The 13,849-nt window shown below is 42.1% G+C and overlaps 3 protein-coding genes across 3 annotated transcripts in view; 1 reads left to right on the top strand and 2 right to left on the bottom strand.

Moving 5' to 3' along the window:
* camkmt (calmodulin-lysine N-methyltransferase) overlaps nucleotides 1-940 on the bottom strand; it is an 84,004-nt gene extending 83,064 nt beyond the window's left edge. The window contains exon 1 of the mRNA XM_026356987.1: nucleotides 621-940. Within this exon, the coding sequence (XP_026212772.1) occupies nucleotides 621-779 (159 nt within the window). The 5' untranslated portion in view covers nucleotides 780-940. The remainder of the gene's footprint in view (nucleotides 1-620) is intronic.
* Nucleotides 941-1,251: 311 nt separating this feature from the next.
* On the top strand, nucleotides 1,252-7,088 carry prepl (prolyl endopeptidase like). The gene is made up of 15 exons (XM_026356487.1): nucleotides 1,252-1,579; nucleotides 1,992-2,120; nucleotides 2,264-2,330; nucleotides 2,577-2,751; nucleotides 2,870-2,958; nucleotides 3,069-3,195; nucleotides 3,272-3,488; nucleotides 3,846-4,037; nucleotides 4,207-4,407; nucleotides 4,565-4,740; nucleotides 4,980-5,196; nucleotides 5,352-5,501; nucleotides 5,735-5,861; nucleotides 6,775-6,863; nucleotides 6,967-7,088. The coding sequence occupies exons 1-15, from the start codon at nucleotides 1,454-1,456 to the stop codon at nucleotides 7,045-7,047; spliced, it is 2,163 nt and encodes a 720-aa protein (XP_026212272.1). The 5' UTR covers nucleotides 1,252-1,453; the 3' UTR covers nucleotides 7,048-7,088.
* An 82-nt stretch (nucleotides 7,089-7,170) lies between these two features.
* slc3a1 (solute carrier family 3 member 1) lies at nucleotides 7,171-13,292 on the bottom strand. The gene is made up of 10 exons (XM_026356488.1): nucleotides 12,872-13,292; nucleotides 12,326-12,505; nucleotides 12,056-12,201; nucleotides 11,800-11,925; nucleotides 11,338-11,457; nucleotides 9,185-9,309; nucleotides 8,680-8,881; nucleotides 8,065-8,247; nucleotides 7,786-7,911; nucleotides 7,171-7,680 (listed from the first exon to the last, which is right to left on the bottom strand). The coding sequence occupies exons 1-10, from the start codon at nucleotides 13,290-13,292 to the stop codon at nucleotides 7,249-7,251; spliced, it is 2,061 nt and encodes a 686-aa protein (XP_026212273.1). The 3' UTR covers nucleotides 7,171-7,248.
* Nucleotides 13,293-13,849: the final 557 nt, after the last annotated feature.

The raw sequence follows: 13,849 nt of genomic DNA, 5'->3' as shown, positions 1-13,849 counted from the left end.
TTGTTAAAATGTGCATCATTTTATTCTTAACTGAATTCAATGCATCATATAAGACTTATCTCTAATGTTCCTGGTGGGGTCCATACCACAATTAAAATGCATGAAGGCAAGTACAATGCGCTTTGGATAAAAGCGTGTGCCAAATAACCGGAGGCAAGAAGGCCCTTTTCCAGGGAGTTATTCCTTCCAGTCAGGTGTACTGTACAGTGCACATGTATGTGATACACGTAGTCCTACTACCACTCTTGTGTATTCAAGGTTCCTGTACGTGTATTGCCAATCTGAGGTTCCTCTGTCAACAGAGGAAAGCAACAGATGCAAACCAGTAGTTGAAGGTAATGTAAGTGATGCTTTATGCATTATATCAGAAGACGTTAGAAGATGATTTGTTGATAAAATTACAGATGATCAATTTCATCATCATTGGATTATCAGTCAGTGATTACATCTACTTAATAAGACATAGATAAAAGGCACTGTCCTACACCCAATTACACTTCATTACAGCTATAATTACAGCACATAAACCCCAAATGGCACAATATAGTATTATTATAGTTTATATTAAATTAAATATAACACAATCAGAACACAGCATGGGGTATTTTATTATTATTTACCTGTCTTAGCAGACTCCACCTGGCTCGGGCGACATCAGTGGTACCACAGGTCCCAACCCCGGAGGAGTGGGAATTATCCAAACAGGTGTCTTCGTTAATATTTTTACCCAAAGGCGAAGCCGGCTCGGTCTTTTCTGCAGTAACGGTGTCCCTCTCCATGTTATCTTCGAAGTTATGGTCGTAAATGAACCTGTAAACAAATGTACTGGCTGTATAGCCGTCACAGTAATCGGCAGTGACGTGGTAATACAAAAAAATAAAGGCTCTTCTAAAAACTACACCAACGCAAAAAACGAGCACAGACTCGGCTCGACTGTTGTCGCCTGTTACACCCACAATGGTTTCATGCTACTTCCGTACACTTCTGACACTCGAGACATCGCAATAGATTATCGAAATAATAATCCTTTCAGTAGTTCAAATAAGTAAGCGGCGTTGGCCTCTTTACCTCAGTTTAAACCTGACCTTACCCCTAACACTCCACTCAAACTGGCCCCATCCTTATTTAACCAGGTATCTGCCGACTCTTGAAATGTTATATCTCCAGATGATATCAGCGCAGATCTGAATTTGATTATTTTAGACTGGCGCTGCTCGCTACGTCATCATCAGCGGGCTTTGTTTAGGAAATCACACACGTGTAGAATTAGCTGCTCCCAGGGGTTAATTTACAGATTAATGGGACGACACCGGTAATAGTGCTGGAAGATAGTGATGTTGGTTGTTATAAGAAACGTGTTTACAGTCGTGAGTTTGACTGACATAACTTGGCAGTAAAAATCCATTTAACATAACCATAATATGTTAATTTAGGGAATAATAACATTTTAGTGATGGCCGCTGTCTCCTCTCTGGTGCTGATTCGTCTTTTAACACCATCTCGGTTACGGTTTCGCCAGCTAGCCGTTTGCCAGCGGATAACATGGCTTTCCGTGTCCACCCGGCGTCGTTACTCGTCGGTAAGGGTGCTCAGTTAACGTCGAGGAAGCTGTTTTTACTCACTTTAGGTCTGGTGTAAGATTACTGACCTCCTCGATCCTCAAGTCATCCATTATTCAAACGGTGTCTTTTCACCGGGCTGACAAAACTGGTCTTGTAGCAGCCACAGATAAGAGCATGGTGTTGAAAGTGAGCCTGTCTGGATGGGACTCAATGTACTGACACCACAATAAGCTTCGAGGAATGGACACATGAGTGCACGTATAGTGTCAGAACAGGCTGAGCTTTCATCTATATTTCCACTATTCCAAACAGCTAAATGTTTAAGACTCTTAATGCCACCAGGGAACTTTTTTGGACCAAAAATTCCCAATAAATTTTAAATCCCAATCTTATTAACCCTGTTCTAATTTACAATGCTTCATTCTTCAGCATACTTCAGACTCATCAGTTGATCATCTCAGCTCTGAACTTGAGAGGTACAAGGACTTAAAGAAGTTTTTTAGAAAGAGACTGAGAGCAACATACCACAGGTTCTCCAACATAGCTGATCACTCAGTGGTAAGTCCTGCCTTCTGCGGGTGAAATCATAATTAAAAAATTACATTTCCATCCTGAACCAGGAACATGGATGAGGGATGTATGAGGGCATCTGTGAAAGTCAAAATTACCTTTACATTTCACTGTGATTTCTCTTGGCACAGGTCCGTGGACATCATCACTTGTATTTCTTTGAAGAAGACGGCATCTACAGAGTGGACGCGAGACAGAGTAAGCAGAAAACATGATGATGACTTCTTCTAAGATTATTTATTGATTACACAGCTCACTGTAATAGTGTGATTATTATTGTTTACAAATCTGAATTCAGTAAATAAAGATGATGAGAGGCAAACCAGAAATGAGAACAGAAGTTAAATTCCCACTTCTGCAACTCTAACTTTTTATGTGATGCATTATTAAGAAGCGTGGCATTGCCCTTTTTGTGAATGATTCCGTTTCCTCTCCTGATTGTAGGTGAGCCTGAGCAGGTGCTAAATCTAGGACAAGTCTCTCGAGGGGATGAGAGGACCGAAATTCAGAATGAAGAGAAGAAGCTGAGAGTTCAGTGGACTATTCAGAGAATACGTCTTTCCCCACAGGAGAAGCACCTCGCTGTCACGCTAAAATCTAATCACAGTGAAGAGCTGAGGTGAATCAAAATTAAATATACAAATGACCATTGATTTAACAGCAATCTTTTTTCTTTTTATTCTGAAACTTTAAACTGGTAAAGTTACTAAATGGGTCATTGTGCTGTGACAATCCAGGTGTGTGGTTGTGAGACTTGAAAGAAGAAATTGTCCTCCTTCGAGTCCCACACACGTCATACTCACACTGGATAAAGTTCTCAGCTTCGGTATGTTTTACATAGTTTGTACTATAGTAGCACAATAGTAGTAGTAGTAGTAGTAGTATGATAGTGCACCTGCAGAAGTTAATTTTATGCATGTCTCTGTCTGTTTAAAGAATGGGCCACAGATGACGTTCTGTTTTACACAACTCTGGAGAGTTTACGCTGCAGCAAAGTGTTTTGTCTGGACCTGACCTCCGGTGGAAGCAGGATAACCTCTGTGTATGAGGAAACACTGCCTGAGTAAGTGTAAGTAATGTGACATCTACGCCGTCTCTGCCCGCACACCAACTCTAATTGAAATATTGTGTCTCCACAGTGTGTTTGTGGAGGTTGCCCTTTCCAGAGACCAGCAGATACTGAGCATCAACTGCAACAGTAGGACCAGTTCAGAGGTGTTATTAATTGATACAACAAAGTCCAATTTAGAGCCTTTCTTGGTTCAGCCACGCCAGCCAGACCTCCTGTACCACGTGGAGCACTGGAGAAGGTGGCTGATCATACTGGCTAATACAGGGCCTGGGCAGGAATATCAGGTAGTGCCACACAATACATGATGTGATCACAAACTGTTATTGATATATATATATATATATATAGATATACTGTCTGTTCCACATATGCCCCGGGCGCAAGCTGAGGTGTGGTTGGCTAGTTGCTGATACAGGATGCCATAGATACATATATTGCACAGTATACTGAGTTCACACAAATGTACATACAGGATGCTCACAAATTGTTACTAATTATTCTCTATCTTGAAAACTACCAGGGTTGGAATGTTTTTAAAAGGTGTCTGTACTTCTGTCCCTCAACAATTTATGATTTATATTCATAAGATATACTTTTCTTTTTCTCAGCTGAAGAGATCTGTCCTTCTGTTTGCTCACCAGGTCGTACAGGCCCCTCTCTCAGAGCCACACATGCTCTCCTGGGTCTCATTGTTTTCCCCCAACCCTGGCACTGCAGTCAAAGACATGGACGTGGTCGGAGATCACTGTGTGTTGGTTGCAAGAACACGAGCCAGTGAACTTGTCCTGATTGTGGTTCCGCTGACCCATCCCAAGGAAGCATACACTCTACAGGTGAGTGTGTCAGAAAACTCTGTTTGAACTCTATATTTCTTTGTACTGTATCTCTTACTCATTTCTTGTATGAATGTACTGTATGCTTCTTCTTTTCCTTTTTGCTTGGTCTTGTTTTATTATTTTACATTTTGCTCTTGTTAATTCTATTATAAACTTATTCTCAAAGCTCCCTTCTTGGGCTTGTGCCATCGAAACCAAGAAAGCAGCTCTGGCAGACCAACGCAACGTGTTAGAATTTCTGATCTCATCTCCAGTCCACCCACCAGTGTCCTACTGTCTGTACCCTGAGGACAGGCTGCTTTCACCAAGAACTGGAGTTGAGAACCCCAGCAATTATACCACAACACGCTTACAGGCCTGCAGCCAAGTGAGAACGCTTGACATAAAAGACACATTCACACACACACACTGACACACCATAAACATGCAGTTAAGCATTTTTTATTATGACTTATACAAAATGCTAATACTGACATTTAACATTTAACAGTCTCCAGACTGAACTCTCTGCCTGTCCTCTGCAGGATGGGACCTTGGTGCCAGTGACGCTGCTTCATGAAGTTCCTTTAGAGAGTTTGCGACAGGCGCCAATGTTGGTCCATGTTTACGGAGCTTATGGCAGAGATCTCAACATGGAGTTCTGCCCAGAGAAAAGGCTGCTGTTGGAAAAGGGCTGGGCTCTGGCATACTGCCACATCAGGTAGGTAGCATATCATCTCTCCAGCAGCTAAAAACTACCATGACTGGTTCAGTCCTGGTTAATTTGCTAATGAGAGACACACCTGTGTAAGTAATGCATGTCCTCACATTAATTCTGTATTGATACTGCTGCAGGCGGTAGTTGAAAACTGTCTGAGAGGGCTTATTAAGTCTTGAATTCAAAAGTTTATATTTGATTGTTAAAGTCAAATCTGTGTTCTCTACCTTTGAACCTATCAGGGGTGGTGGGGAGCAGGGTCTGTCCTGGCAAAGACAAGCTCGCATGGAGGGAAAACCAAAAGCAGTGGAGGACCTTCAAGCCTGTCTCCAACACCTCTTTTCTTCAGGAGTCTCCTCTCCTTCCCTCACTGCCCTTACAGCCTGCAGTGCTGGGGCTGTGCCAGCGGGAGCACTATGCAACAGACACCCACACATGATACGAGCTATAGCACTGCAGGTAAGATATTCCGTGTCGAAGTGTATGTTTATGTCAAGGTTTTATTGGTGTATACCTTGTAATATTTTTCTGTGTCGAAGACTATGAATATTAAGAAAATCTTTCTCCAAGCTTCTTACACCACAGTGCTTTACCACCTCTTTTCCTGTGTTCAGGCTCCTTTCCTGGATGTGTTGGGAACAATGGAGGATCCCAGCCTGCTTCTAACTTTGGAGGACAGGGAAGAATGGGGGGACCCTGTAGGGAACCCTAAACACAAACTCAGCATCACCTCTTATTGTCCCCTACACAACATTACTCCTCAGGTATGGAGAAGTTTGAGAAGATGAAATGTCATATTCATGTGTTACCTTATGCACCAGCAATGTCCTTAAATGAGTTTGCTGCATACCTTAAATATTCCAGTGTAAAATGAGAGATGCATTTTCACGTATTTTTATTATTATTAATAATAATAATGATTAATAGCACTATAATCTGTCTAAATGATCTATTTTGTGTTTATGTTTATTTGATTGTTTGAACCCATGTGAGTTAGAATTATCCATCAATGCTGCTGACGGCCTACAGAAGTGATGCCAGGGTGCCTCTGGCAGGTGTTCTCAGATACACTGAACAGCTAAAGAAAGCCATTCGTACACACTTCACCATGAACCCACATTCAGGTATGTGCACACATACACTGCCACACACTCACAACAGCAGCTTTAACATTTGTTGATCATGTAAATACATATGTGTGTACATCATTCTAGCAGTTATGATGGTTCAGGGTCAACTCTTACTAATAGACTAATAGACACCTGGTAATGTGAGGAAAGCCCTAACAACATTTGAAGTTCATGCCCAAAGTCTAGCATAGGTCACCCTGTAGTATAGTTTCTGCATGTGTGTGCATTCGTGTGTCAGCTAATTGGTCTAATGTTCCCTTAGACTGGCTCTTTCTCCCTCTCATTTATAATCTGCCTTCACCACATTGGTGGTACTCCACTTTACACCCCTCACTCTCTCACACAGTTTCCATTCTTCGCATTTCAAATGCACGCATTATCTCTCTTTTTCCACATTTCTGTTGTTCATACACACACACACACCAGGCAGCGTCAGTGTGTGCGTGTGTGTGTATATGTCTCCCTAATCTGCCTCTCTCTGTTCTCCAGAGTCTTTGATAAAGTGTTGATGGCATAACACATGCAGGCGGGTGGGCAGGCCCATTAGTATAGTAAAGAGATAATGTATCAGAGCAAGAGATTAGACGCCACAGACTGGGAGCTGTCAAGGTCAAGACCGCACTTGTGAAACAGCCCATACCACAGAGACAGGGAGGGAGGATAATATGGAGTGGGTTGAGAGGAGGGAGGCTAATATCAGATGGGAGGAAGAAGGAATGAAAGGAGAGTAAACAGGGAGAGAGAGAGAGAAGGTTTGGGGCAGCTTGACAGAGAGAGAAGGGCAGCAGAGAATGTGGGCTTACAGTAAGAGAAGAGATTTGTCTGAGAGGAAATCATAAAGATTAGAGATCTTCTTCTGCTTCATTCGTCCTTTTACCTTTTCTCTGTTTCTTCCTGTTTATTTTAGAATGTGAAAAAGCACCAAACATAGTTCTGAATATTCAACCTGGAGCAAATCACTTCGGACCAAGCGACTTTGAGCTGATGCTGGAAGAGGTAAAAATAAAAAATAAAAACCTCCCACAACACAGGAATAAGTCAGAAATCTGTCTTATGTCCTTTTGTTTTGTTTTGTTTTTTTTTTTCCTTCACTATACAGGAAGCCCTCAAACTAGCATTTCTGCACACAGAGCTGGCTCTGGACCCTCCACGGGCTCCACGCAAGAGGAAGAGATATTAAGGCTATCAGGAAGTAGGAAGAAACCCAGCAACAAAAACCCGAACAGCTACTGTTACATCTACAACAACTACGATGACCTTCTTTAAAAGTACCAGTGGAAGAGAAGAGGAACATCAACATGAATGGAACTGCAATGAACTTCTTTATTATATGACATCACTTACAGAGCAGTGACCCCTTGCATACTTTAAATCAATACCATTAGCATTTGTAAAGTATGTCCATGGCTCCCAAATAGCACGCCTTCTCAGAGACGTAGCATTGTGTTTGGTGGCTGGGATTAAAACGAGTCGGGTTGGAGTACTGAATCACCAAACCCTCTCCTGCTTCTGTCAGGATATGAGACTTTTGCACTACCTTGCCACTGTTGACTTGGTTTGTGCTCATCAGCACTTTCAACTGCTGTGGTAACTCACTAATTGAGGAAAGATCTGTGATGGCAGAATCTTTACCGAAATTAAGAACCATGAGATAAGCTTGATTTAGCCCGTCAAGTTCTCTGAGGTATGAGAAGACATTGGCATCAGCATGGACATAGCAGAACCAGCCACGGTGAAGCTGGAGCTCAGACTGACGCAGGGTGTTCAGGAAACGGTACTGAGCCAGAACAGAACTTGCATCTTTCATTTGGACCTAGAAGAGAAAGAGTGGCAAAGAATTATGTGATGTGGAAGATGATAAACATAAGCAGGTTCTGGCTATATGTCTTTCCAAAGCTGAACGCTGCTAGAACAGTACCTCCACATTGACGCTCGTGTAGTCAGGGTGTAAAGGCAGCCAGGTGATGTTGGTTTTATTGTTAAAGCCTGCGTTCATGTCACCACTCCACTGCATAGGAGACCGCTCAGGGTCCCGACTGGCACTCTGCAGTGAAAAGAACGGGAATAATTTTGTCACCTCAGATTCTAACAGTTTGACAATGAATTCATATTGACACACACTGTATTAATGTGATTTTTGTGTGTGTGTGTGTGTGTGTGTGCGTGCGTGTGTGTGTGTGTGTGTGTGTGCACTCACCGCATTGTATTTGCCAGCAGGGTCCTGTATCTGACTCTGCGTGACATTAATGTTCTCCATGCCAATCTCCTCGCCATAGTAGGTGGTGGGCGTGCCTGGAAGGGTCAGCAGCAACATGTTGATGACACGGGTATAGATCGGACCAACACTGGAGGAAATTCGAGGCCTGTCATGGTTCCCGACCTGATAATAGTGGCAGTAAGAAAAACACCAGACAAGATGGAGAGGTGAGATAGATAAACTAGGAAGGATGAAGGTAGAAGGCCTTGTGGTAAACAGAATTGTAATCCACTTGGAGATCATCCCTGCAGGAAACCAAGTACACATCTTGTCCTAATTATCAGTTTTGGTGCTGGAGTCTGGAGATGACACTGTTATTCCTTTTAGCTTAGGGATACTAATTAAAGACTAAATGTGTGCTCCATTTACCTCCTGGTCTTAACAACCATTACCTAATATGTGTTTTCATATCCATATATGTGAGTCAGGTCAGTGTTACAATTTACATATCTGCAAAACCATCAGTTTTCAATACTGAAGTATTTTTTTACACAACATAACCCCAATGTAGCTAATAAATGAATATGTACAGTAGGAATGACTGCCGGGACTCACCACCCAGTTAGGCCATTTTCCTTCAGGCATATTGGTCATCCAGAGGTTGACCAGATGTTGAACCCAAAAGCCACTGGTGTTGTGAGGCAGGTCCAACAGGTAAAAGTTAAAGGGGAAATCACTTTCTTTAACTAGCCGGGTGCCATAGTACATCATGGTCTTGTCCACCTCTTCGTAATCATATGACTCTGTCACCATGAACCTGGAAGAAGTGGAAGAAGTAACTATTTCTTAAGTATAATAATAAGTATTCTTTAATTCTTTGTGAATGCTGCTGAAATCTTGCACAGAATGACTGTCATATCGTGTCATTAAATACATTCATTCTCACACTGTAAAAACAATTTATCTTTATTTGTGATATGTTTATATAGTCTGGGTCCAGTCTTTTTATGTTACACTTGTATATCTTAATAATGCTACTGATGTTAACTTTATTAACAACATATTCATAGGCAGTGGTAAAACATACCATAACTTTACTGTATTGTTAAAGCTGCTATACCTGTATCTGCCGGGTTCACGGCTGTAGATGTCCATCTCAGCCCTCCATTCCCTCAACAAGTCATGCAACCCCACCTGACTGGTGGTGTAGTCGTGGAAGAGGTCCCACTCTGTCATTGCAGACTCCTGAAATGTGATGAATATAAAGAGATATGAGGTAATGTAGCACTGGATTTTAAGCCTGTTGGACTAATGTCTCGAGTGTTTTAGACAGGTTTTGCATTTGCATTTTGAAGTAGTGGTTCATTGTTCCTGAGATAGTGATAACGGTAGTGAATTAAGAGAGCTCAACAGTCTTTTCATCTGTCCTCTGGGAGTTTGGAGAGCTTGAGTGTAAATGTGTTCCTTTGTTAGCCCAAAGTGCAGAGACCAGTGCCAGGCCAGGTATTTGGAAAATAAGAAGAAACCAGATACAGGAAAAGTAGGGGCTAAGTCATTACAAGCTTTCGGGTTAGATAACCACAGAGTGCTTTTGTGTGAGGAATGTTCAAGGTTTCGTGCTAATTTAATTAATGCATGAGGTTGTTACTGTTGACATCAAAAGAATAAATATATTTTAAAAAAACAAGAAGATGCACAAGGTTCCCAATTTGAAAGAGCACAACAGGACCTGCTTCAGTTCTTAAAGCCCTATGTAGGACCAGTGACATAATACTCTTAAAAAGTAGTACCTAATGCACAGGGTTGTCAGTGTGCGTGTCGGAGAAACTCATTCACAGGGACAACACAAGCTACACACAGGAAGGCCATGAGTCACCTGCACAGACATAATTACAGATGCAGGAGTGCTAACCACCGAGCACACAGGCTTTCACGTGTGAAACAGCTGCCAGTACACTACATAGTTAGTCTTTAAAGCAACAATGGGCACTAAACCACTAAAGCAATAATGATAACGTAGATACGAGCTCAGTTATCACTGGCTGAATCATCTTCAAGGCTAAACTTGTTAATATCCCAATAAAAACAAACCTGTGACTCTCTTTGTGCAATGCTGGTTACACTACCTTCGAAGGTAACTGCATGAACATCCCTTTGTAGCACACATTACTGACTCTGGTGCACTTTAATCATCACTCTAAAGAACAACTTGGTGTGGCCTGTTGCTTAAAGATTAGAAATTGTGTAGTTTGGTTGGAATACTGCACTAATGAGTTTAACTCCCTGCCAACAGTAAGTAGACAGCTCAGTCCTAGTATTACAGTGCTATTTTGCAGTGGTGAGTGAACCCAGTGACTCAGTAATCCACTAAAATATGCCTATTTTTAATACTGCTCTTTCCTCTGTGAGAAATGCCATCAATCTCCATGGAACAAAAACTCTTTCTTAGGAAGCTTAGCTTTTCATGAATCATCATCCACTCTTTGAATTCCAAGAGCAATATTTTCTCTAGAACAGCACTCGATGAACCTTTAAACCGGAGATAAATGATGAACGATACATCGTGTACAGAGTGATCTCTCCCACTGTTGATTATACAATATTAACCACACTAAAACCTGCGTCTGCCCACAGTTATGCTTTTATCGTTCAGATCATTAAAATCTGGACTCTGACATGTTACATAATTCAATTAAATAAAATCATCACGTAATTACATAACTGAATTTTACAGCAGATATTCTCAACTAGACTGAATTTTGATCTCCTCAGTTCAGAGAAACATGAGCTACAAGATGAGATGAGCACAACACAGCAGTAGCAAGAATTAGTCTTTGCACAGTTTGTGCCCAAAGAAGGAAACCCCCCAAATGCCTTACTGGCTGAACCGACCTTCTAAATGCTGTTTGTTACATTTTATCGTTACTGAGAATGTGACTCATCTCCAAAAAGATAATTCAGGCTAGTAAAATAGTTTTTTATGTTACCCACAGTATTAACAGATATTCTTGAAGACCACAATTTACCAGGACGAATCAGACATTTGGTCTTTTAGCACAGTAAAACAAAGTGGTGATCACCGTCTCCCTCAACATTGTCTAAATGCAAATTATTTTTCTTACATGTACGTTCGATTTATCCAAAATGAGCACAAGAGTTTTACACCTGCTCTGCCATTCACTGTGGATCAATTTTAAGTGGTGGTGCAGGCATGTAGCCAGTTCCCATTAGAGATGAACGAGACCTGAACTAAGCTGAAGAGGCAACACTCACTGGTGGTTGGTTTGGGTCCACCTGCGGTTCATCTCTCAAATGTGCTGCCTCCAACATGTGCTTCACCGCATCCATCCGGAACCCATCTACTCCCTTCTCCAGCCAGAAATGAATAATATCCTGAAAAAGTTATAAATATTAATTACATAAAGATACAGCTTGTCTACAATTAGACTTTGAGATAACATGCACTCATTTGAATAACTTCTTCGTTCAACTATAACGGAGGATTTAAAGATTAGGTTTTAAGATGTTGTCATTCCTTCTGTTGTACTTTGTGCTATGTGTAGCTGCAGTTAAAACATATGGCTTAACTAAGTTAATTTGTAATCAGCTGGTTATTGTGCATTGAACCAAACAAACAAGGTGAGAACAAGGGCAACAAAATGATTCTACACCACAGGTAATTCACATGAAGCATGTGAGAAAGAGCCGTGTGTGGTTTTCCAATCTGAATCTTACCTTCATCTCTTGGAGGACATGTGGGTTTCTGAAGTTCAGGTCTGGTTGTTCTTTGAGGAACTGGTGCAGGTAGCATTGTCCCCTAACTTCATCAAAAGTCCACGATGAGTTCCCAAAAATACTCACCTGAGAGAAAGGAGGTGGGAAATCAAGGGGAAGCAGACGTTAAGAAGCAACTCATCTAAAGAAACCTTAATTCTGATTCTACACAGATTAACACCAGGTGGATAAGAACAGCTAGTCATCAAGTACCAACCCAGTTATTAGGCTTTGGTCCAGTTGCACTGCAGTTGGTCCAGACATAGTAGTCCTCATAATGAGGATCCCTCGCCCGACTCAGGTTAAACCAGACATGCCGGTCACTGGTATGATTGGGGATGAAGTCCATGATCAGTTTCAACCCTGATGGAAACACAGAAAGATTAGTATGAACCAAAACATGCTGCTCTCAAGCCAAACAAGATGGTCCACCATCACATCTACCACCTACCCCCAAAGGTTTACATGTACAGGGACTCTAACACACCTTTGTTGTGCATTTCTGCCAGCAGCTCCTCGAAGTCCTGCATGTTTCCAAAGAGAGGGTCGATGTCCCGGAAATCTTCCACATCGTAACCAAAGTCCTTCATAGGAGAACGATAGAAAGGACTGATCCAAACCGCCTTGATGTTCAGGTACAGGAAGTGATCCAGCTGCTCCTTAATTCCTGCCAAACCACAAACACCAACATGATGCAGTCAGTAGTGGACTGGCTCTGTTATTCTAATTTAAACAGGGTGATAGTTGGACTGGACTAGAATGAATTTTACCTTCTACTGGTTCTTTAATCGCCTTGTTGTCAAGAAACAAGTTTTAATTTTCTGACAGATCACTAACAACTAACAATCTAAAATCTATAAGAAAGATATTATGAGCAAAATGACTGAGCTATTTCAAGTATGAGTAAAGTTTGGATCAAGGACAAGAACAATATCACTTTTTAGTATCATCAGCTGCATCAATAAAAACACATGTGAGAGTGAATTAAAAAGAAATCAACCACACTGAAATGCGAAACCATCCATTAGTCTACCTTTGAGGTCTCCCACTCCATCACCGTCCGAGTCTTTGAAGGACCGGGGGTAGATCTGGTACACCGGGGACGCCTGCCACCAGCTGAGACATCGCGGCGACAGCGCGATCACCGTGATGGTGAGCGCCACCAGCGCCAGGGTGCAGGCCACCGTGAGCCAGAACAGGATCTCACGGGTCACTCGGTACCGAGCCTGGGACGAGTACAGCAGCAAAACCTCCTTGGGCATCCCGGCGTACGGTTTGATCTGCGTGTACTCCTCAGCCACGTCCGAGTCCAGCTTCACCGCGGTGGCGTCCTGCTGCTTCTCCCCGGGCTCTGCACCGATGGTTCCAGCCGCTGACCCATCTGCATCCTGAAAGCCCGGGTTTCTGGTGCATTCACCCAGCTCCATACTGCCGGAGCTCTTTTTAAAACGCATCTGTCTTTTAGCTTTTCAACAAACAAACAAAAAAAATAAATAAAAACAAGAGAAAACCTGAAAACAAACCGCGCTGCTGCAGCTTCTCTCCAGAAATAACGAGTGACTCAAAGATCCAAGAGATGTAACTGCTCTGAGAAGGTCATAGTACACACACACCTCCTCTCTGAAGCCACACACACACACACACACACACACTGAAACAGAGCAGTGCCACCTGTGGAATGTGGGAAACTGGAGAGTTGGATGGGAATGGTTTGTTCCTGCAGTGTGTGCAGAAAGCTGAATGCTACTTATTCCTGTATCACTTTCTGATCTACTGAACAGGCTGCAGGTCACCTGGATGTGTCCTGATGGATAACCATTACCTTTAAGAGCTTTTTTTCTGTAATATGTAAAACATTAGTAAATGACCCACTAACACGAACAGAACAGTTGAGTTATAAACTCTTTAAATGAAAATATGGAAAATTGTCTTATTAGCATGAAATAGGTTTTGTATGTTTATTTTTAATCTAAGAACTGCCCGTCAAAAACACGCTCTTAACACGCTGCTT

The sequence above is a fragment of the Anabas testudineus genome, chromosome 15 (assembly GCF_900324465.2).
Source record: "Anabas testudineus chromosome 15, fAnaTes1.2, whole genome shotgun sequence".
Classification (NCBI taxonomy): Eukaryota; Metazoa; Chordata; class Actinopteri; order Anabantiformes; family Anabantidae; genus Anabas; species Anabas testudineus.
This window is presented reverse-complemented; position numbering and strand designations above follow the sequence as displayed.